Source organism: Heliangelus exortis, chromosome 14 (genome assembly GCF_036169615.1).
Source record: "Heliangelus exortis chromosome 14, bHelExo1.hap1, whole genome shotgun sequence".
Classification (NCBI taxonomy): Eukaryota; Metazoa; Chordata; class Aves; order Apodiformes; family Trochilidae; genus Heliangelus; species Heliangelus exortis.
The window spans coordinates 13,788,268-13,811,715 of record NC_092435.1 but is presented as its reverse complement, the minus strand read 5'-3'; the positions used below and the strand labels follow the sequence as shown (position 1 = coordinate 13,811,715).

The following is a 23,448-nucleotide window of genomic DNA, read 5'->3' as shown; positions in this document are numbered from 1 at the left end:
ACCTTAGTTTATTGACTTTCAAATTGCACTACAGAAAGTTAGTAATTACCAGTTCCTCTTTATGCTAGCCTGAATAAAGTTGTTCCATTAAAATATGCTACCTGTATTTCACTGCAAATGTGATCAGTGTCATTTGGGAAATGTGATGAGATATGCATAATTAAGTCTGACTTCTTATCACAGTTTGTTACCATCAAAACCTCCATAATAGATGCACTCAATAATACAGAGGGTAAAGTATCTATTTACATATTGCCTTACATTGCCTGACTATGGTTGTCAGAAGCTCAGAAAACTGAGACTCCATATCATGCCTTCTTGTCCCACAGTTTTCCAGCCCAGATATGCCAGGGTTTTTTTACAACAGCTCCCAGAGGATCACCTGCCTTATGTACAAGAGCTGATTCAGTTCTCAGCACAATTAATCAAAAATTCCCAAAAATGTCATGTCCTGCATATAAGCATCTCCTGCTCGGTGTACTTAACCTTTTCCTCTTGCCTTTTAGAAAAAGGGATATGTTAATAGAAAAAAGGCCTGAAAGGCTTTAGAAATTCTTATTCTGCATGCTGCAGCTGCATAGATTATGAGTAGCATCCTTTCTCTGGGCTAGGAATTTCTTTTTATATAAATCAAAAGAAGTGGGTCCACGCTCTTGTTGCAAACAACTCATTAGTATTGATTCTGGCTGATAGATGGAGGGGAGATGGGCCAAGTAGCAGCAGTTGCCATTGATGTCTACAGGGAGAAAGCCCAGGGAGGTAAAACTTCTTCATGAACACCAAGGTGATGCCAGGCAGGTAAACTTGAATGATTTCACGTGGTAAATGAAGGGCTTGTAAGAAGCAACATGAATTTTTTTGTTTGTGATGCACTGAGAGCTGTGGTGATATGATGATAACACAAAAAGGACCAAAACATTTTCATTTTTCTTTTTCAGTTTTGACCTTGTGGCTGTTGGAGGCATCTCTGTCACCCTAGTTTTTGACAGATCTCCCTTCATATCTGAAAAAAGGACACTTTGGTTGCCTTGGAATAGGTTCATCATCGTAGACAAAGTTGTAATGCAGAGAACACAGTCAGACTCACCATCTTGTGACATCACTAGTTTTATCAGCCCAAATCCAATCGTGCTCCCTTCACCCTTGACAGCCTTTGGAGGGTCCTGTCCTGAAAGAGGAACCGTTATTCCAGAGCTACAGGTAATTAAAAGGCTTTCAAATAATTAACAGTTAGTTCTATTGCAAAACAAGTTCTGGACAAACTTGTCATAATAATGAGAAATTAGCTGCTGCAATCTTTCTCACTTGTCAGAATGACACCAATGCCTGTCTCTTTACTACTGTTTCATAAGGTCTTTTCTTCTTTCTTTGTTTTTTTTAATATTTTAAGGTGCTTTATTTCTTATTTTCAAGTAGAAGAAGGGGGGTGGGGGGCGGGGGGCACTAATGTCATTTATTATTGAAAACCTGATTTATTTATAATGATACACAAAACCATTCTGAGATTACAGATAAACAGTACAACTTCTCCAAACATCAGTGTGAGACATGACCCAAGATTTGAAGAGTAGAAATGTTTCATTTGCTCACATCTTCCAGTTTCTTTACAATGGCAACTCATTATATTTTAGCTTCTTGGGTTTTATTAGTTTGTTTTCAAGGTAGAGCAATTTAACATGACCTGTAGGATTGTTTTTGTTTTAATATCTGTTTTCTTACCAGTCCCTTAAGTCTTTAGAAGCATTTTCTAACTAACCTTGTATTCAACTGTTCTTTTATTTGGGACTTAAAAGAGATCGTATGAGTTGACATACAACAGAATACAACTAGAGGGGTTTCAGATTGTGTTGACCCCCATAATTTTGAGTATGTTGTTTGAGCAGTTAGAGTTCAAACAGTAAGACCTCTTTAGGTTCTCTTTCAATTTTACTGAGCAAATCTGGAAGATATTTTGGAGGCTACATGTAGACATGAGCATTTCCACCCTTTTGTCTCTTTCTGACAAAAGTGTTGCTGTCTATTCAGGGCACTTTTGCTACATATAAGAGACCTCTAATTGGACTCAGTTGTATCCAAAAATCTCTGTAACTATAAAATCATCATCATCATGGCAATAGTGTCACTTCACAGAGCATACTAATGAACATCAAAAAGAACTGATGCATAGTAGAAAGAAAAAACTGGGCCACATTACTTGATGTATTCCTGGGTATTCTTTAAACAGTGAGGTACCCAAAGATGCTGCCTCCTCCAAGGGAAACTGTCCCAGTCCTTGTATTTTTGTCATTGGAGGGTCCTTAAAGTCAAAAGTTTCATTGCACAGTACTGGGAAATGAACATGGGAGAAGGAGCTATATTAGCACGTATCAATGCATGAATGTTTCTTCCACTTTTCTATTAAAGAAGAGATGTCAGATGTATGACAGAGGAGGCAGCTGGGATGTCAGCAGGAAAGAAGGGGAAGACTGCAAATCAGGAGCAGTAAAGGGAGCAGCATTTCCCTGGCAACACAACATTTCATATGTGGAAAGGAGAAGTGCTGGCAGGCCTCCAGCTGCACTGCAGAGAGCCTGTGACAGGGACACTGTTGCAGTGGGTAAATAAAATTGTTTTGAAAGTGAAGTAATCTCTTGTTAGACAAGAAAAACTGGGGAATATAAACAAAACAGTTTGTATTTTCCCAAGCTTGACAGATTTACCCTGGTGACAGGTTGGCTTGTTATTGTAGAAATACAGTAAAATCATTAACTTTATTAAGCACAGTCTACTTTACAGAGGCTTTTGAGTGAACTGTGGGTGGCATCCTCTGAGGAGGAGCTGCCCTCTTCTCTTGCTTGCTCCTCCTCTTAGTCCCTGAAGAGCTCCTTTCTCTCAGGAGATCACAAGAGCTAAATCCCTTTTTGTTAGCTCCAAGGCCCACATCATTGAAAAGGTCAAGGCCAAGTTTCTTTTTTCCCCTCAAAAGCTCATAGTCTTTGCAGTCCCTCTTTGCTGAGAGGGACTCAGAAAATCATTCTGGTTGGAAAAGACCTTTAAGATTATTGAGTCCAGCCATTAACCTAACTCTGCTGAGTCCAGTGCTAAACCACATCCCTAAGCACCACATCTACACATCTTTTAAACTCCTCCAGAGTGTCTTCATTGCACCTAGGAATTGCTGCCAGAATCCTGAAACCCCACATGGAGTACTGTGTCCAGGTCTGGGTCCCCCAGCCCAGGAAGAATGTGGAACTCTTGGAGCAAGTCCAGAGGAGGGCCACGAAGATGATAAGAGGGCTGGAGTACCTCTCCTATGAGTACAGGCTGAGAGTGTTTGGCTTCTTCATCCTGGAGAAAAGAAGGCTTTGGGGAGACCTTATGGTGGCCTTCCAATACCTGAAAGGGCTGCAGGAAAGCTGAGGAGGGACTTTTTACAAGGGCACGGAGTGACAGGACAAGGGGTAATGGAAACTGGTAGAGGGGGGATTTAGGTCAGACATCAGGAAGAAATTCTTTAGTGTGAGGGTGCTGAGACACTGGCAGAGGTTGCCCAGAGAAATTGTGGCTGCCCCATCCCTGGATGTGTTCAAGGCCAGGTTGGATGGGGCTTGGAGCAACCTGGGCTGGTGGGAGGTGTCCCTGCCCATGGCAGGTTTTGGAACTAGATGATCCCTTCCAACCCAAACCATTCTCTGTTTCTATGAATATGTCCACAGAGATAATATTTGCTTCCAGTAGATGAGGATGTTGACCAAGCAGGTTCCAGTGTTGCACATTTTGCAAAGTGCCTGGCTACTTGTAACTGTTTAACACTGGCCCAGCAATTAAACCAAATGCCAGATGCACTCTATTAATCCCCTCTCCCCTCCCAGATAAAGGAAGGAGGGAGAATAAGGGAGAGAGGTTGGAAATAAGGGAATAAGGGTGGAAACTAAACTACACAGCTTTACTGAAACAGTAATGATAAATAGGAAAAATTACTAAATCTATACAAATATACAGGAAAATTGATCCCACGTTCCTCCCTCTTTCCCCCAGTAACTCTCACATCACCACCGAGGCTGCAGGGCAGCCCTGGGAAAGTCCAGGCTGGAATCCTGGGGTCAGCAGCAGTTGGGAGCTGGAGGCAGGAACACACAGATTCAGGCTGGGTTGGATCAGGAGCACAGGCAGAGGAATGGATGGAATCCTCCCAGGATGCTGAAGCAAACGGGCAGAAGAAGAAGGGGAAGCAGGAAGGGGTTTGACCTTCATGATCCATCAAATTTGTACTGAGTATGGGATGGAATACTCTGGTCAGTTTTGGCCATCTATCTTGTCTGCTCCTCCCCAAAGGAGGGCTGCAGGTGTGACCACTTTACTCCTTTTCTCCCTCTGGAGGGCAGAATGTTCCTCAGAACTAAGCAGTGTCCCTGGTTCTGCACACCAGTCTCTGGCTGTAACTATAAACATCAAGTGTTATCAGTCCCAGCAGCAGACACTGACTGAGAAACTTGCTGTTAATTTCAGCAAGTGCAACTACTTACAAGAGACTTAGCTGAAAGCAAAAGTACAAGACAGAAAATCACCTTTATCCTGGCCCAAACCAGGACATTACTGCATTGCTGAAATAAACACAGAAGACCATCAGTTTTTTAAGTGCTGCTGCATTCCCGTCATCAATGTGAATTGTAAAAAAAAGCACCTGATATTAATATTATAATTTGCATTTTTCTTAGCTATGGATATAATGATACTTTTTTTTTTTTTTTTTTTTTTCCCCAGGTGGTCCAAGAGGAAATCCCAATTCCTTCAAGTTTTGTGAAGCTGAGCTATCTCAGCAGTCGAACACCAGGGTATAAAACTTTGCTGCGCATCATTCTGACACACACCAGCATCCCCTCTGGAATGACAAAAGTCCACCTGATAGTTGCTATTGAAGGAAGGCTTCTTCAGAAATGGTTTCCTGCTGCAGCCAATTTGGTCTACACCTTTGCCTGGAATAAGACAGATATATATGGACAGAAAGTTTCTGGCCTGGCTGAGGCTCTGGGTATGTAGAATCACCTTGGTGTAAGCAGAAGCACTCACAAACATCAAGGCAGGAAAATACAGCTTATAAATTTTGTTGCTTCACTTACATACTTCTAAATCAAATGCCTCTTTAGCTAAAGTGACTCGGATGATTTCCTAAGAACATTTATTTTCTTGTTCTTCCAATGTCATCTTTCTAATTTAATCAATTTGAAAATCCCCTTTTCCCTCAGAGAATGGTTATGCACTAACAGCATTATATTCAGCTGTCTTTGTTTTTGAATGTTACTTTGAAAATGACCTTTGGTGTGTCATTGTTTCTGTCATTTTTTGGCTGTGACATTTAAAATGTCGTTTCCACTTAGGGCTTACAAAATTCCAACTTTCAGGCATCCTTTCTTACTACATTTCCTGTTCCTAACAGTTAAAACTTCTTGATTTGTTGTTTAAAGATGTTTATACAAAAGTCATCGTGTTCCAAAAGCTTTCTTTACCAAGCAGCAGAAGCAGCTATTATGAGAATTGCTACAGAAGTGCTGTCTGTGCAAATACATTTTATTCAGCCAAACTTCTTTTTCATTAATTTAATGATTTTGGTTTTAAAAGGCTTGCTATTTTTTAAACTGAATTTGGGGTTATGGTTCTTAATGGACTAATCTTATAGATCTTTCCCATTAACATTATTTACCTTACCAGCACAGCTTAGTATTGTGAATAAGCCCCATTCACTCCCTGAGCAGTTTTATTTTTGCTTTTTTAGTCAGGGGAATTAGAACAAGCTTCAAAATTAGAGTAGCAAGGGCTACATGGAACCATCCACCCTCACAAGGAATATGAGGGTGGATGGTTCCATAGGTGAAAATGCCAGCATTGTTTCAGGACCTGTTGTGTTTTCCCTACAGGCACTGTACCTGCAAATGGGCCCATGCAAAGCCCAAAGGTGCCACCACCACCATAAAAAAAGGGTTATGAGAACACAAGATGAAGTAAGACCATGCAGTGCACATAGGAATATATCCAAAACCAAGGAGTTTTTATGCTAGGGCTGTGGTCCCCCAGATTCAGCAGATTCAAGAGCAGGCTGTGGGCAGAAGAGATGTTTCCAGGTTCTCTCCTTACCCCTGGGCCACCACTCCCATTCATATGATAATGAAACAAGCCAGATCAGAAACCAATTCAGCTGTAAACTGAAGCAACCAGAAAATAAGCCCTAAATTTTCAGCTTCATGAGTTTCCTGACCTCCCATGAACACTTGTGCAGGAGCTGTAGCTCACACATTGTGTTGCCCTCAAGTGATCAAACCCTTGGTGCAAGGTGTCCTGAACTTCTGCACCAACCTTTCTGCAGCTGATCCACCACATCTGGCTCACAGCTGCAGCAGAGTGGACAACTTTCCTAAGGGGTCACACAGGTGCTGGTACTGACACCAGAGAGGGCTCTGGGCATCCCAGGAAAGGCTCATGGTGAGGACCAGGAATGCCCTTTTCAGCCCATTTGTCTTGTGAAACCTTCTTGTTGCAGGGTGACTCTACCCCTAAATTATTTCAGATTCACCAATTAGAAGCAGGTGAGTTTTGTAATGTTTAAATATTAATAAAGCTTACACAATAGTGCTGGATAACAACCTTTATGTTATTTAATTGCTGTTTAATTTTTTTTTAGTTTCAACTTTAATTATGCTTCTTGCAAAATAGAAGAGAAAATCTTGATATTTTAAGTGCATTGTTAGCATGCTTTGTTAGATTCCAATAAAGCTTTATTTAATTTGACACACTGTGGTACTCAGGGACCTTTATATGCATCCATTATATAAATTTTTGTCAAAATAATTTTCTCTGCCAGTAAATTACAAATATTTCATAAAGCACTCTGTTCAGTTTTCAGTTTAATTAAATTACATTTCAGTAGGTTGAAGTCCTGGAATTCAGGAGTTATAACCATCAGCCTTTGGTTTTATGAGTACTATAAGCATCTTTAGTTTTCTTCAGGGTTATTGACAGTGACCATCAGATAACCAGTTACAGAAAAGATGACTTTCTGGGTGATTATCCATACACAAGTAGTTCTATTTAAATGTTTTGAAGAAATGTTTACTGCTGTTTGTCTAGACCCAGGGTCCTTAACAAGAAGCCATTTTCTCTCAGCCGAGATGATGAAGTTATGTTCTTTGTTCTGACTAAAAAAAATATGTGGATGTTGACACACAAAACTTTGGTGATAAAGTCTATGTCTCCCTGTAATTTAACATAAGAAAGGAAGGTTTTCAGTGGAAACCTCAATAAATGCCTCCTGTGGAACTCCATAAGTGCTCTAACCCTGCTGGGTGTGAATACAAACCAGCTCTCCAGCTGGACAGTCTTAGGTCTTCTCTGTTTATTTCTCTACTTTGGTTGAGTTGATGCTATTGGTTGTTCAAAGAAATAAGATGTTGATAAATATAAATGTTTCAGAAGGGGTCAAAGTAGAGGTTACAGTCCTGCTTAATCATGTCTTTTATTTCTTACCTGTATTTTAGCAACAGCCCTTAAGCTGCAATATGCTGGCACTGCTTACAAATTATTGTTCATTCTTCTAAATAGTTGTATGAAAATAATAGATTTTTGGCACAGATTATTACAGTAAATCTTCTGAAATCCATTTTGAGACTGCAAAGAACTGTACTTGCTGGCTGTTACTGTCCAAAAGCCATAGTCATTACATCTCTCCTTCATGCAGTGAAATCTCAGTCACCTCTAAAAAGGGCTATAAATTAATTTGACCAGAAAATAACACCCTACAGGGAGGATAAGCTGCCTAGATTGTTGCTTCGCTTCCGAAATTACGTTTTGCAAAACCTGCCAGTAACAAAATACTTATTTTTCAAGTGGCACTGCAGCCCCTTGGTTGACTTTCCAATTGTTATGCCTCTCGTTGATTGCTTTGCATGCAAACCAATTGATAGGAAATTTTCATGGGTGGCACAGCAGTGCCTCCAGTGAGATATTCCAGGAGATCTTGCTTTAAGATTACACAGGGATTCCCTTTTTGGAGCATAAACTTCTTTCCTAAAAACGTGCAAGTGTACATTGAAACGTGCTTTTAGACACACATGATGGGAGTGGATGTCAGCACGTCCAGCTGATGGGAAGGGAGGAAAAAACAGCTCTGCACAGTAACCAGGAGAGCAGGGAACAGTGAACTTTTAAGAAAGAGGTTGTTGACCTCTAGAGGGTAATTGGCAGCTGAGAAAAATCAGCTCCAGGCAGGGAATAGCAGAGGTTTTACAGTGGTAGCTGCAGTCCTGGTAAATGTGCCACTGCAGATCCATTGGCACAGATTCTCAGATGGAGGAAATTGTTATAGCTCCCCTGACCCAGATATCAGTGTGATGCCTACAGCAGCTGATGGGCTGGCTGGGGGTTGGAGATGGTTCACCAAGCAGAGCAGAGTGACTTTTGGGTTATTCTTTACTCTCCTCAAGTACACACATCTGACCCAGGATGGAAGGTGTTAAGTGCATGAGCGGGGTAAAGATGCTAAAGTGCAGGTGGCAAGTGTTGAGATGGCTTTGTAGGAAGGATCTGCCCTTTATCTTCTCTCTCTCTTTGCTGTAACACCTAGAAAATAGGTGCTGGATCCTCAGACTGAAACTTAGAATGTTTGCAATATACAATATTGATGGTACTTAAGCAGGTATAATTTTACAAGTCAGAGTTTAGCTGCAAAAACAGGTTCTCTCTGCTAAAATGGTGAAGCAGCTTTAAGTGAAGTTGCTGTAAGGAACAGCTTTCAGTTTGCCATAAAACTTTTATCTTACAAATGCTCCTTGCTATAACTGCTCAAAATATTTTGATTGTATCCAGTAGTGGAATTTAGAGGATATGAAGAGTATTTCTGGTTTAAATAAAACGTACCTTAGACTGCTACTTAGAAAAAGTGAGAAGAAACTATTGAAAATGTCAGAAAACTATTTTTTAAAAATACCTTTCTTGTTTTGTATATTAATATATTTTTAAGACATTTTAATTTTGGAAATGTTGAACTGTCTCAGTATTTCTGAGATCACAATTTGGGATTTGGTGCCAAAATAACATTCTTAGTTTGTTAGTGACTTGTGCAGAAATGTAAAAAGGTTAACTAGAGGAGATTAATAACTTTAAAAAAAAAATCTTAGAGATAAGAATATTAAATTTGAAGACTTTTTTTCTCTTCAACTGAAGTACTAAAGGGAAGGGGTTTTTGTTATTTTGAGCACCCCAAAACCCACCATCCTTAGGGAAGTTCAGGATTTTCAGCAGGTAGAACAGGAGAGAGGAGCCACGTGATGCACAAACTTGTTAAGATAAATGTTTAATTCTAGAAATGTTCCGTTTGGCAATCCATTTATTTCTACCTAGCTACAGTTTTTACAATTAGTAAACAAATTAAGCCCAGTTGATTTGAACATGGATTTTTTTTCTGCTTAAGCTGTCATTCAGGTAATGAGCAGAAATGCAATAAACAATCAAGTCAGGAGGCACTGGAGGAGATTTATACTCTTAAGAAATTCATAAGTGATACAACAGAAAATTTTCTGCTTTGGAACAGCAGTAGTTATATCTGTAATAAGATACTAATCTCTCAAAACCCTTTAAAAAATATATTCAAAAATAGCAATCAGGCAGAGGAAAATGAGTGGCATCATTACCTGACAGATGAATATCAAAACCTGGAATGAAAAATTACTGAGTAGTTCACAGAGGAGAAAAGTAGACTGATAGATATTTAATTATTTGTTTGCAGTGTCGGTGGGATATGAATATGAAACATGTCCTGATTTTATTCTGTGGGAGAAGAGAACAGTAATCCTGCAAGGCTTTGAAATGGATGCTTCAAATCTGGGAGGCTGGTCTATAAACAAACACCACGTATTAAATCCACAAAGTGGTAAGTCCTTCCTTTATTAACTGGCCATGCAGAAGAAGAATACAAATTTTAAAGGAATTAATTGTTCAGATTTTAAGCATTACACTTCCTGATGTGTAATCCTCTTTGTTTGAATGTGTTCCCTCATTTACTGAGAACTGTACTGCAAATACTGTCTGAAAGGGTATTTTTAATGTTCTGGCTCCCATGCATTAAACACTAATATCACCAATTCTTGTGGTCACTAAAACATTTTGCTCGTCTGGATAGAAAAAGGACACATTAATTTAGGGTCATTCTCACACTGTTGGTGTAGCAATAGCACCCTTTAGGTCAGTTTGTAGTGGTGCATCATAGCACCAGGGAGAGAAACTGTAGGAAACCAGAGCAGCTGAGGGAGAGGCAGCATTTCCCAAATCATGCTGCCAGCATGGCCTGCAGAAGCTTTTTTGGCTGCCCACTCTGTGGAGAAGCACAAGAAGTTACTCAACCCAGCACCTTTCAAAGCATTAGGAAAAAGAAAAAAAAAAAGAAAAAAAAAATGCTTTTGGTGTTATAACACTAACCCTGCAGAGAGATTCTTCAAGCATGGAGACTTGAATCTGTCTTCTCATTGCTTTTGTTTTATTCCTGGGGGTGTTTTCTTTTCCTCCCTTAACACCTATAAGCAGAAACAAGTGGAATTTAAATTATTATACTTGTAGATAAAATATGGTTCTGCCAATAAACAGATGGCTCTGCTGGGGGAAGAGAAACTTGGGGTCAGATTTCAGCACTTATAAATCAGCAGATTATTGGATTCAGTAAAATTCTCTGCTTTAGCTCAGCTGAGAGTCTGTCCACTAAAATCTTTTTCCATCTGCAAACTTCTCTCGGTGAAGATTCAGGCACAGATGTCTGTCTGTCAGGTTTTTACCAGTTCTCTTCTTGAATGTGCAGCTACAGTATAAATATTCCAAGTACAAAAGGTCAGATTTAGTTTGTAAATTATCTGGATTTCTGTTTTGATTTAAAACAGTTTGACATTTTAAACAGCGGTTCTTTCATCCCCTGTCTTATTGGTTTGTATAGATTGTCTCTTTTAAATGCCAGCTATTGACATTTAACACAAAGAGAAATCTGACCTCAGCTCTGCCCCCAACTGTGAGCCCCATAGTATCCTCCTTAGTGCCAATTTACTTGCACAGTTTAATTTCAAGACTCAATTGCTGGCTGTAACTCGTTTGTCTGACTGTCTGCTAACTGCAGTGGTTACAACCATCATTTACCCTGTAGGCACCAACATATTCTGGGATTTTTTGTAGAGGATACAGTTATAATCTGAGCAGGGCTAAATCATTGCTCTCCTGAGCAAGGGGGATATGGTGACAAATTGGTTCCTGGTCTCATCTCTGCTGGGGGCTGATGTCTCAGGTGCTCCTCAGATAAGGATTGGCTTTGGGCATGCACAGCTGCTGCCCATATAGGAACTAGGAAAGAAGTTAGGACCAGAAAAACAGTGCTAGTGCACACCTAACAGAGTTGTATTAAAGCAACAAAACCAAATAATGAACTTTGTTAACCAAAAGGATAAATGTGAGCGTGCTTCTGGTCTTACCTAGAAGCCAGTGAATTGCTCTTCCATTTCAGGTACATAAAATGCATTTTAAATAAGGACAAGGGTGTGATTCAAACTTAGAGTTATACATTTCAGACTCATCTCCATGCCACTGTGAGTGAAATGAAAAGCATGAGTAGCCTTCTCGAGCTTGAATACATTGAGAATTTTCACAATGAGATTTAATTAAAGCATTCACTATGTATGAAGAGCTGCTCTTTTTAGAAGCATGAAACTTGCATCTGTTTTGAAACAGTTTCTGGTTTGACTACAGAAATAACGTTGGGATATAACACAAATGCCTTTCTAAAAATCAGCTATTGCAAATTGCCATTTCGTTTGCAAACTTAAACTAAAAGCACTTTCTTTGGTTATTTAGCTGGCCCTCAAGTTCCTATTCAGAGGCAAGGTGGAAATGCTTAACTCTCTGCCCATACTGCCTAAGCATTTCAGAGATGTTACAAACTAGACTTAAGTACAACAGAAACGTTGCTAAAATAAATCCATGGGATTTTACAGACTCCCACTATGCTGTGGAAATACAAGTACTGACATGCAGAAACCAGAGCAAGTACAGACTGTGCTCTATTGACAGAGTAAGGGTCATAAAAAAACAAACAAAAAAACACCCCCAAAAATAAAACAAAACAAAACAAAAAACAAAACAAGACAAGACAAAAAAAAAAAAACCACCAAAAAACCCCAAGAAGTCTGATTCCAGCAGCCTAGATGTGAAATAACACATTTTTCCAATGTGGCTATCACTGGAAACTCAAGCTTTTATATTTTACATGGTTTTGCATCAGTATGACTGTTAGGTTGAGCAAGGACCACATCCTCTTCTCAGCTGTACTGATCTGTTCTTTTCCCACCTTAGAGGTTTGATCACTTCTAATTCATGACATGACTCAAGTGTGGTGTTTTCTAAGAAGAAAGTTTTGGTCAGTTTGGAAGATCTTCAGAGCATTTCTCAGAATCAAGAAGAGAACACATACCATAAATATTAGTTCCTGTATAGAGGCCTTTTCAAGACACCTACAGCTCATGAATACAAATGACCCTGCTATTAACTGATTTTTCAGTGGATTCTTTCTGTGAGATTTTTCTTCTGATGGGCAAATGTATTGATTCCATTTTTATTTATCTAGGAGAAGGAGGGGGAGTTTTACAGGGACTGGATGCTTTATGGTAATTTCAGCCCCAGTGCAACACAGCATCCACTGAAATTAAAGCAGCAGCTTGGAAGCCTGAAATTAAGAACACGGTTACATTTATTGACAGCAAAACAGATTCTCCAGAGCCCTAATTATTTACTGGCATTTGTATGGGGCAGTTGAAATATTACCTTTACTTTGTTAATTTCAGACAAAGGGCAGCATCTTCATTTAGCAGTATTTTTATCCAGTATATAAGAGAGGTTATTGCCATAAAATTCACTGGCATATTTCCAAGACATTTTTTTGAGGCAACATGCAAACAAATTGTATATATTCTGTCCTCTATTGTTCAGAAATAAATGTTTTGAAATGTCATTCCTATGAAAATAACAATGGCAACACTCAGTCATTTCCAGGGAGAATTTCAGCTTCAGACTTCTTACCTGAGAGGCAAAAGAAAAAAAAAAAAAAGTTTAACAGCATCTGGTCAAGACAGCACATAAATATATTTGCTGTACTTTGGGGAAATTTGTACATGTCTCAACATGTACTTCCTGCCATAACTGGAATATACTTATTTGCTAGTGTAAGAGTCCTTCAAAAATATATATTCCCTTGTGATTATTCCTTTAATTGTGCCACTGCTCTGAGGAAGCACTGTGCTTCCCCAAGGGAAGTAAGATGTATTGGACTGTGGTCTAAAAGGGTACAAATCTCCCATTCAGAAATAGCCAAAACCTTACAATAATGTGTCATTTTAAGGGTACTTCTTAACTATATCACCACAATGTTACATAAAATAAACACCATCAGCCTGATAAAATGAATGTTTGTACTGCTTCTGGTATCACCCACCTAGTAATTGTGAAGACTTTCAACAACATATGTTGCAGAGCAGTGCTAAAATACTGACACACTGTGAAGCTGTTGTAAATTTATGGCAGAATTTAATATACTCTTGCTGGTAAGAAATTCAGTTTGCCACAGAATGACTCCTTGACATAATTTGGCTTTGCTGCACTTGGCACCATTTTTATATACCATGAAGGACTCACATTTAAATTTTAATATTGATTTTGTACTGCCACTCAGTGCTCTTTTGTGAAAAATGCATAGTAGTCCTGCTATTAATCTCCTTTAATTAAATATTCAAACTGCCTAAGAAATTCCTCTGCTGCCTAATAAAAATTTATGAATAAAATGAATATTAAAGTAGTAATCCCCAAGAAATCGGATAGCACTGCAATTAACAGTCAATTTGTTAGAGCATTAACCAGCCATGAGTTCTCCTCATGATGTTGGCTTTTAAAATAGCCACTAACCACTAATTGACAAAATGGTGATGGTGAAGTTTGAGACTTAGGAGAACAGGAAGAGATTAGTAGGGTCCTGCTGCAGTCTGAAAGATCCAATGTTTGTTGCTGGTTTGGTAATCTGATTTTCTAGGGGGCTGCATGACGCAAAACCACCAAACAGTTTCAATGCCATATATTTGCATTTTTTTTTTTCAAAAAAAATTTTTTTTTTCTCTGTTTTCTTTCCCCTTCTCCCCTTAGGAATTGTGCACAAAGGAAATGGTGAAAATATGTTCATTTCCCAGCAGCCCCCAGTCATCTCCACCGTGATGGGCACCGGACACCAGAGGAGTGTCTCTTGCTCCAACTGCAACGGTCTGGCCCTCAACAGCAAACTCTTTGCTCCAGTTGCTCTTGCTTCTGGGCCTGATGGAAGTGTGTATATTGGGGACTTCAATTTTGTCAGACGGATCTTTCCCTCTGGAAACTCAATTGGGATATTAGAATTAAGGTAAAATAATAATTAGCTTTCTCTGCCTAACATTCATCAGCCTGGGGGTGATGTGTCTATGGATGTTACAGCGAGCCTTTTTTCCTCTGAAACTTGAGCATCCACAGTTAGTTGCCTTGTGAGCTTCTGTCTCATCAGCTGTCAAACAAACTCATTAGATAACTTTCAAGTCATCAGTTATAAAAGGTATCTTAAGTGGCCTTTAAACAGGTTTTGCATCATGAGTTTCTACAAAGAGCAGAGTTAGTAATGTTTATTCCTGTGAGATTTTTCATACGTTTTCTCAAAAAGTTAAAATACCCCACAAAGTGTATTTTTGAAGAAAGCTCCCATAATTCAGTAGCAAATGTATGCAGTATGATGTCAGGTCACCACATTAGAACTGAAGATAGACTTTACTGTGTTTAAAATCAGTACAGCTAAATTGTTGCTCATCTGTGACAGGATAGGACTTGAGTTTGAGAAGGAAAGAGCAAACGTGGCATTGCAGACTGACCTGTCTCATCCTGAGCCACCATTAATGTCTCCCTTTAATTATGACTCCAGCTTCCCATTCCCTTTCAGGGGAGAAGGCAGGGGGGAATTTCAGAGACTGATAACTAAAATTCTCTTAAATAAATAAATAACAGCCATGAATCTCCAACTAGATACTATTGCTGGTGATGGTGTTGTGTCGTACAGCTCTGTGATCAGCTAGGCAGAGATATGGTTTTCTTCTGAACTAACATTTCTTGTATTTTTCTTTTTTTCTTTTTTTTTTTTAAACCCCACCCCATCTGTCCCACTAGGAATAGAGACACAAGACACAGGTGAGTAAATGACACAGTAATATGTGAGCCAGGTTTGATGAAACAGTCTCATAAAAGTCCTTTTAGAAGTCTGGATATAGAGGAAAACTCTGGATTTGATAGCTATAAATATTAATCAAATTCACCTTTGTTGATAGTAAAGTAGGTTTGATTTGTTCCCTTTGAAGTAATGAAGTCTCCCTCTCAAAATCATCTTGCTGATCACGAATCAGAGATGGAAAGGTTTAAACTCAGAAGCTGGGAATGCATTTCATAGCTGTCAGATGCATCTCACATGGTGTCGAAATGGTCATAGATATAGCCAGCCAAGAAAAATGGAGTTTTAGCAACAAAGAAATAATAATAAAAGTCTTCCAAGTCACACTAGAGGACTGTGCTTTAGCTCTTCTAGGACACTACGGACTTGAAAATCTGCCACAGTTATAGAGGGTTCACAGCAGGTCCTGGAGCTGAGGATGCTTTGTCACAGCTCAGTTCTTGCTTTTCCAGGTAAGGCAAAAGCAAGAAGCCTCTCCCCTTTCCAGTTAGCAGTTTGGCAGTGCAGGGTAGGGATTTCTTAAAAAGAATGAATCCTGCACATTGGGCTTCTGTGACAGACAGAGAGGGAGCTGGCTTGAGCAATCCAGCTGCAGATGTGATGTTGCAGGCTAGAAAGAGTGCAAGACACCCTGTATCCTTAGAAACAAACTTCTAAGCATCTCATGACTTAAATGAGATAAATAAACCAGCACTAGTACAACCTTAGCTGGTAACTTCATGGCATAGGAGGAAGCAAAGTGTGGGCTAAACACATGCTTGCAGAATGAGAGTGCTGGTTGGAATTACTTCAGTCACAGGAATTTGCCAACCTACTCACAGATGATGTCACATCTCATATTTTTACACTGAAAATTTAAAGACCAGTTCCTAGTTAGTAAATGCAAGTTTCTATTTTTGAGCTGAAGGATCTTTTCCTTTCATCTTCATGCTACTTCTTGTACTCGTGCTGCTTCATGTACACTTAAGTAAAAAACCAAATTGAGTTTACTTCTTCAGAACACGAATTGGGTTTTAAATCCAGGCCTTTCTTTTGTAGAATGTTTTTAATACCTGCTCACTCGTACTAGTAGTTTCTTAAGATGAACTTAAGACTTTATTAAATCCAGTTGTGACAGTGCCTGGCCCTATTAATTATGGTAATAATTGCCTTGGTCAGTATTCTGTCCAAGTGAAATCTGTGGAAAATTGAAGGAGATTGAAGTTAATATAGTGTTTGAGGTTATGGGGGAGTGCTCAGCAGTCCCTCTGTATGCCTTTCTCTTGAGGCTGTAAAGGCCACAGTCATGGTGGAAATTTCTAGGATGCTCAAAGAAACATGTGGAAGCAACAACTAAAAGGTGTCAGAGGTTCAGGACAGTCCAAGCAGGAAAAGGCTTCAAAATGCAGTTCCTCAACACAGCTTTTAGTCACCAAAAGCGCAGAGAAAAGGATTTTGTTCACCAGGACAAAGAAAATGCTGTGTAAAAAGGGGTAGAATTTGGAGACAAGTAAACAGAGAAGGCCACTGAGCTTATTTTTAACTGTTAAAAACACCTTACTTATCTTACAACTTGTTTTCCATTTCACCAAGATTTTTAATAAGAAATTGCAAACCATTTAATAAATGACAAAAATGGAAACTAGGTTTTGAGGTTACAAACAGGGTAGTAATATCTTGTCCTGGAAAGATTCATTGTATATCCTAATCCACTTGATAAAGTTTTTAGTAGGCTCATTTAAAGAAACTCAAGTTGTGATTTGATTGCAAACTTCTGCAGAGGTTGTATTTTATTTTGTTCCACTTTTTCTTAATACCCTTTAAACAATTTAGTATGCAAGGCTTTAAGCATAAACATAGAGTTTTCTAACAGCCAGTCTATTAAATGTAATGATCAGGATGACAGAAAATGTGTCTACAAGGAGAGTATGGAATAACCCCTCATTCCCTGCAGTTTCTGCATCATGAACTATATGTTTAACACTTAGGATTCTCCTTGAATCTTTTTCCACCCAAGTATTTTATTAAAAAGTCATCCTTTAGCTGACCAGTCTCTTCTGAGCTCACTCCAGAGAGCACATATGATTCTTAATGTTTTCAGCAAACAAAATTTTATAATACTGGTGATAATTCTGCATTAATTCTTTTTAGCTCATCCTGTTACTCATGTTTGATCATACCTCTGTCCTTACATTCTCTGTGTTTCCTTGGGCTGGGTTTCACATCTGCTCCCCAACTGTGGGAAAATCTCTTTCCTTATATTCCCCCCCTCCCTCTGTCTTTTATGGCTAAGGTCAGCTTTAGTTTATGTCCCTTTTAGAAGAAGAATGAGAACTGAAAGAGTCCCAAGCCCTCTCACCTTTATCATGGGACAGCATTAGCCTTATCACTTATAAATGGAAATAAGATCATCTGTTAGAAGTTCCATAGGGAGTATGCAATTGCTTCCTAAAATAAAAGACAATGTTAAGTCATTTTACCATTGTTTTGCAGCATTGCTCAGTAAGGCACAACTCTAATAGATAATTAATAAAGCTTAGGATCTGCCTCAGCCAAGCCAAAACTTCATAATTAAAGAGGCTCCATCAACCTAAAATCAAATCAGTAAAATTAAGTCAGTGTCATCTCAAACATTACATATCTATCTTGGAGCCTCTGCCTGTTCTTCAGTTCTGTTTTATCTTGATTCTTCTTTTCCTGGTTTGCTCTGGCAGGAAAAGCCAGCCCTGTAGAAGGAGCTGGTGGAGCTTTGTCAAACCCACCACAACCAAAGCTGAGTGGAGTAACTCATTTCCTAACTTTGATGCAGCCATCTTAAGTTCTACTTAATTGTTAAAAAAACAAAAAAAATTGACAATCCTTTCAATCTACAGAGCATATAGGAAAGTCCCATGGAGAGCTACAGGGGATGCAGGCAGGGTCTTGCCCAGCTGCCTGTCAGAAATCTCCTTTTCTCCCAGTGGTAGTGGTAAAAACAGTGTCTGAGCACCAAAACATCCTGCCAGGCATTGGCCACCTTTCTGCCTGTTTCCCACCATTTCAATAACTCTGCAGTTTAAGAGATCTACACCTATCTGGATTTTTATTTTGCTTTATGCTCAAGACTACACAGCAGTCTCAGCAGGCTCAGGACACTGGCTGGGTGTGCCATGTGCTTAGAGCATTTCTTCTCACTGGAAATTAACTTTTCACTCAGAAATAAACAAGTCTTACTGGCTAATAAGATGCAGCCCAGTTCTCTGGTTAGAATTTATGATCCTCACCATGTAATTAACATATGTAAATATTTTTTTAAATAACATTTTATCATCCCAATAAGGCACTTCAGTGCATGAATTATGGTGCATTAATTCATGCCTAGATGCACTGACAGTACTTGGCCTTCTGCCTTGCTCCTGACAATACAGTCAGCATGAATTAAGGCACCATATTTCACACCTTCATATTTCCAAAGGTTTAGAAACAGATAAAAATAACCAAGAGTGGGGATTTGTGCCCATGCAGAACAGTCTGTGATTCACTTTGCTGCAAGTCAGAGATTTATTTGCAGTGCCAAGAGTACTGGGAGTCAGCAGGTATGGAAAAATTACCCCCTTTTTGATCATAATAATTACAACTAAGGTGAAGTTACCCCAGTTAGCTTTCTGCTGGGTGCTGTGGTACTGATGGATGGGCTGACTTCCCTGATCCCACTCTCTCTTTGTTAGCTCATTGCTGGGGACATCACTGCCTGGTGGGGCTCTGCAGCTGGTTCCTTCCTTCTCAGCAGTGGTGTTTGCATGAGCTACAGTAAAGATGGTCTCAGTTATATCTCTAAATCATTGCACTGTTACCTCCAGTGCTACAGATGAAAAACATTCTTTATTTGATGCTTTTCTGTTTTAGTACCAGCCCTGCACATAAATATTACTTGGCTGTTGATCCAGTGTCAGAATCCCTTTACTTGTCGGATACCAACACCAGAAAAGTTTACAAGGCAAAATCTCTCATTGAAACCAAGGATCTGGCCAAAAATGCAGACGTGGTGGCAGGAACGGGTGAGCAGTGCCTTCCATTTGACCAGAGTCACTGTGGAGATGGTGGAAAGGCATCCGAGGCCTCACTCAACAGTCCAAGAGGTAAGAAAAGAGCATCTCTGAAGTATTGGTCATCTGTCACTTCCCTCTGTTGTTTATAAGGAAGCCAAATTATTTTATAAAGCTCACTCATGTTTTTAGTACAAGAGCTTTGTGGGAGGGAGAATGAGCAACAGGCTCCACCTATGAAATACACTTCCCTTGCATGGCAACACTCCCCTTTTTTACCTTTCCATAAATTATATTTAACTTAGAAGCCAATAATATGGTTTCATAGTCCATTTTTTAGATTTTTGTGCATTCAGGTGACTTTTGCAATGTTAATAGACTTTACTCGTACACATTAAGTCAGGGCTGTTCAAATAGCCATCAAAATCAAGTTTATGTGGAACTTCTGTTTGTCCTTCCTCATGAAATGCACTTTGCAAAATATGAGCATCTCACCTACTGTACCTGAAACAAGCATTTGCTGCAGCCTTTAGATCAGAGTACAGTTGGGTTGTCACAGGAAAAAATGCTGTGAAGTCTTGAACCCCCACCAGCACCACAATTAATCCCCTTGCAGTCAGCATGAGAACTGTGATCAGTCCTCTGGAATTGGTGCTGTAAAGCAGCTGATGACCCTCAATTCCCACTGAAATCCCTGGAAAAAAGGGTACTTGGTAGAGCCTGGAATGGGCTTTTAGAATGCTCCCCCCTAGCACAGAGTTCTCTCCTAATGACCTGCTCTAAGGAGGGGGTTTCATTATTTTTCATGAGCTAATAAAGGCTGGATATCAGCAGGAAATTAGAATGTATATCCAGGTGGAAACATTGCTAAACCAAGTAAATAATCCTGGTTTAAGGCTTAGCAAGAGACACACTGTAATTATAGAGTGACTTTAACGTGTCTTTAATGATAGAAAGTGTGAGGTAAGTACAAATAAATGTTAATCTTCAGGCAGCTAATTAATGTAATGAATCCTAAACACAGCAGAAAACAAAGGTTTTCTGATCCTTTAGCAGAAAAATGATCAATGTTTTATTTCTGATTGCAATGTTTATATCTAATTACAATACAATTAGTTCTTCCATTCTTTGGGGGGTGAAAAATTTATAATATGCTATTTACTTTAAAACTACCCATGTGTGGCTTCTTTAACAGAAGGTTCCAGTCATAAAGAATTTAAGAGGACTAAAAGTACAGGTTATGAGTTCTGGGGCAGCCAGCAAATATTAAAAAAATAACAGAGAGGGGTTCATGTATTCCCAAATTCAGGTAGTGGCCCCCAGCTGTTATTGATTTACACATCGACTCTAAATTCTGTCCCTTTGAAATGCTCAGAGTTGTTGTTTTGGATTTGAATTTCAACTTCAGGCAACCACAGGGCCCAGGAAAACACAGCATCACCTTGTAGTCACCAGCAGAGTGTGAACAATTAGCTGGGTATTATCATCATGGCCTTGTAAGAGCATGTTGGTTTTTTTCTCTAAATTATAAAAGGTTGAATAACCCTTGAAAGTAGCAGGAAGGACTTGCCTGGTAGCCATAGATCTGGTAGTTATTAAGAAACATAAAAATCTCACATACTTATATACAGTTTTAGAGATTGGTTTGGTCACTTATTTGGCTTTTTTTTTCTTTTATAATTGTCAAGTCAGAAGATGTCACGTTTCCACTGAAACAACATTCAAAGAGTATACACAAAAATGCTTTTTCTAGGAGGCAGGAAACACTGACAAAAATCTGGTGAGTCCAAAGACTCAGCAGCATCATCATATCTATATTTAATAATAGTTGAACACAAAGCACTCACAAGGTTATACAGTATTTGACAGAAAAAAATTAATGGCTTCTAGTTTCTCACCTCTAAGATTTTTACAGTACAAAACCAGGTACTTGGTGATGCAGATAAAGACAAAGTAATTGCCAAGAGATTATCAAGTATAATAATTTTCACTCCTCAATGACCAGACAAGATTAGCATTTATTTCTTAAACTGATACAGAAAAACTTCTTAGCTTTTATTTTTCCATTTGCCACCTTTTTTTTGTCCTGAGTATTCCTTTTTTTCTTGTTATAAATGAAGACTAAATTTACCTTTACTTTGTAGGAAGGTCACGTCTGACAAAAACACCATTAAGTGGCTGCCTGACCTTGGTTAGTTACAACTCAAAAGTTGTATTTACATTTTTGCTACCAGCTGCTTGTGACTCTGAATAAGGACTTAGCTATATGGTTCAGTTTATCCATTTGCAAAATTAATAAGAAATATCTACTGTGTAACACTTGTGAAACTTCATCCTGTTTGATAACATGCTCAGAAGTATGTAAATAAGTGGAAATTTAAATACCTTTAATTACTTTTCTGAATTAAAGTTGCTTCAAGTGCTGTTTTAACTTTTTTGAGCTCAATATTTCTGCTTCAGTGAACTTGCAGGCAGGCTTTTGAGAAAGTCCTTGAGTATTATTTAATGATTTAAGGGTTCTATCAACTTTTTTTTTTTCATTATCCTTACCTGGCAAGACTGCCCTTACCTTGTGACCAGGAATTCTGTTCCAGATAGGAATAGACTAATCAATTAAGATTTGATCTGCTTTCCAAAACTTTCATTTTGGAGGTAACAAACAGGTGTAGCTTTACTCAGTCTGTTTTGCCTTCTTTATGAAGTACTAGAGATGGAGTTTAGCAGACATTAATCTTGCACTATTGTATGTTGGGCTGACTTTGAAAGATGCTTTTAAACATGCATGGGTGATGTAGTTGAAATTTGAACTTCAATATATTATTTTTACTGCAACTTTCTTTAATTCTGTAGAGATCTCTGACTAATGAGTCATGTAATAGATGACCAAGTACTTAAGCAGAATGTGAAATGATATAAGGTGGGGACATAAAATAAGGTCTGTGACAAGCTGAACACATTTATTACACAAGATGACATTGAAAATGAAGACATAACTACTCAAGATATTAATCATTGACTGAATTCCAATTACTTGAATTTTACCAAGTAACAGATTTTAATTTTGGGGTGTGGAACTCTGTTTGGTGGGTTTGGGGATGTTTTGATACAAAGTATTTATGGCACATCCAGTCACCAATAATATCATTTAAGCAATCTGTAGTAGTATCTTTAATAAGGCACTAAGGTATAGTGTCCTGATTTTAACAAGATAATTCATAGGGTATTGAGGCAGTAAGAAGAATTAAAAGGACCTGAAATTCCTGGGAGTTGTGTGCCAGTGCCTCCATCAAAGGCATTAAGCACTTCCCTACTCTGGGCTTCTGAAATCAGTGGGCTTTAGACATGTAAATAGATTTGACTTTCCAATCTTAATTGACAAAGGCAGTGAGAGGCTGAGACAGTCAAGTTACCACATTTTTGCTGAGCTGCAGTGTCTCCCAGTCAGGATTTTAAGAAAAGTGTCTTAGATTAACATCTGATTCCAATTACCTTAAATTTGTGACCACCTCAGAGCCTTCACACAGGACAGCTGTGGTGGAGTACAAACTAAAGAACTTTTGTGAAAACACTTAATTGCCTCCCTGGATCCAACCCTCAGCATCACAAGTGATTTACCTCCTTTGGAAGCCCAAGCTCTAAATCCAGCAATTTAAGCATCTGAAGTCATGCAGTGTCTGCTTTTTGGCTCCTGGGTCCAGCTGGATGCAGCCACTGTGCAAGCTGTGTGTAGTCAGTGCCTCAAGAAATTGAGAACTGCACAGAGGACAGAGTAGGGGAATGCAGGCAGAGACCTCAGCACAAACATTCAGGGTAAGCACTGGGGAAATGTATAGAAAGCTGAAGTTCTAAATCCCATGCCTACAAATACTTTCTACACAGCTGTAGCCAAAAAGCTTTTTCACTCCGACCCATGGCTGTGAACTAGCAAAGCAAATGAAAGCTTAAATTAAAAGTAAGTTCTGCAGTGTTGTTTTCTGTCTTTTGCTTGAAATCACTTTAAATACTATTAAAAAAAAAATCACAGTTCTGAAAATGATGTTTGCCTCAGTAGGCTACATCCTGGAATAATGTCTTGTTGCTCACCATCTGCAGCAATACTTTCTAAAGTAAATAAAGCTGTAAGAACAACTACTTAAATTAAACCTTTACATTTGTCAAATT

General features: G+C 38.9%; 1 protein-coding gene across 2 annotated transcripts in view; it reads left to right on the top strand.

Annotated features, from left to right (window-relative positions):
- TENM1 (teneurin transmembrane protein 1) overlaps positions 1–23,448 on the top strand; it is a 453,479-nt gene that overhangs the window by 377,897 nt on the left and 52,134 nt on the right. For both annotated transcript variants that reach the window (XM_071757633.1, XM_071757632.1), the window contains 6 exons: positions 939–1,200; positions 4,744–5,011; positions 9,755–9,898; positions 14,188–14,437; positions 15,226–15,246; positions 19,148–19,380. In XM_071757633.1, the coding sequence (XP_071613734.1) occupies positions 939–1,200; positions 4,744–5,011; positions 9,755–9,898; positions 14,188–14,437; positions 15,226–15,246; positions 19,148–19,380 (1,178 nt within the window). The remainder of the gene's footprint in view (positions 1–938; positions 1,201–4,743; positions 5,012–9,754; positions 9,899–14,187; positions 14,438–15,225; positions 15,247–19,147; positions 19,381–23,448) is intronic.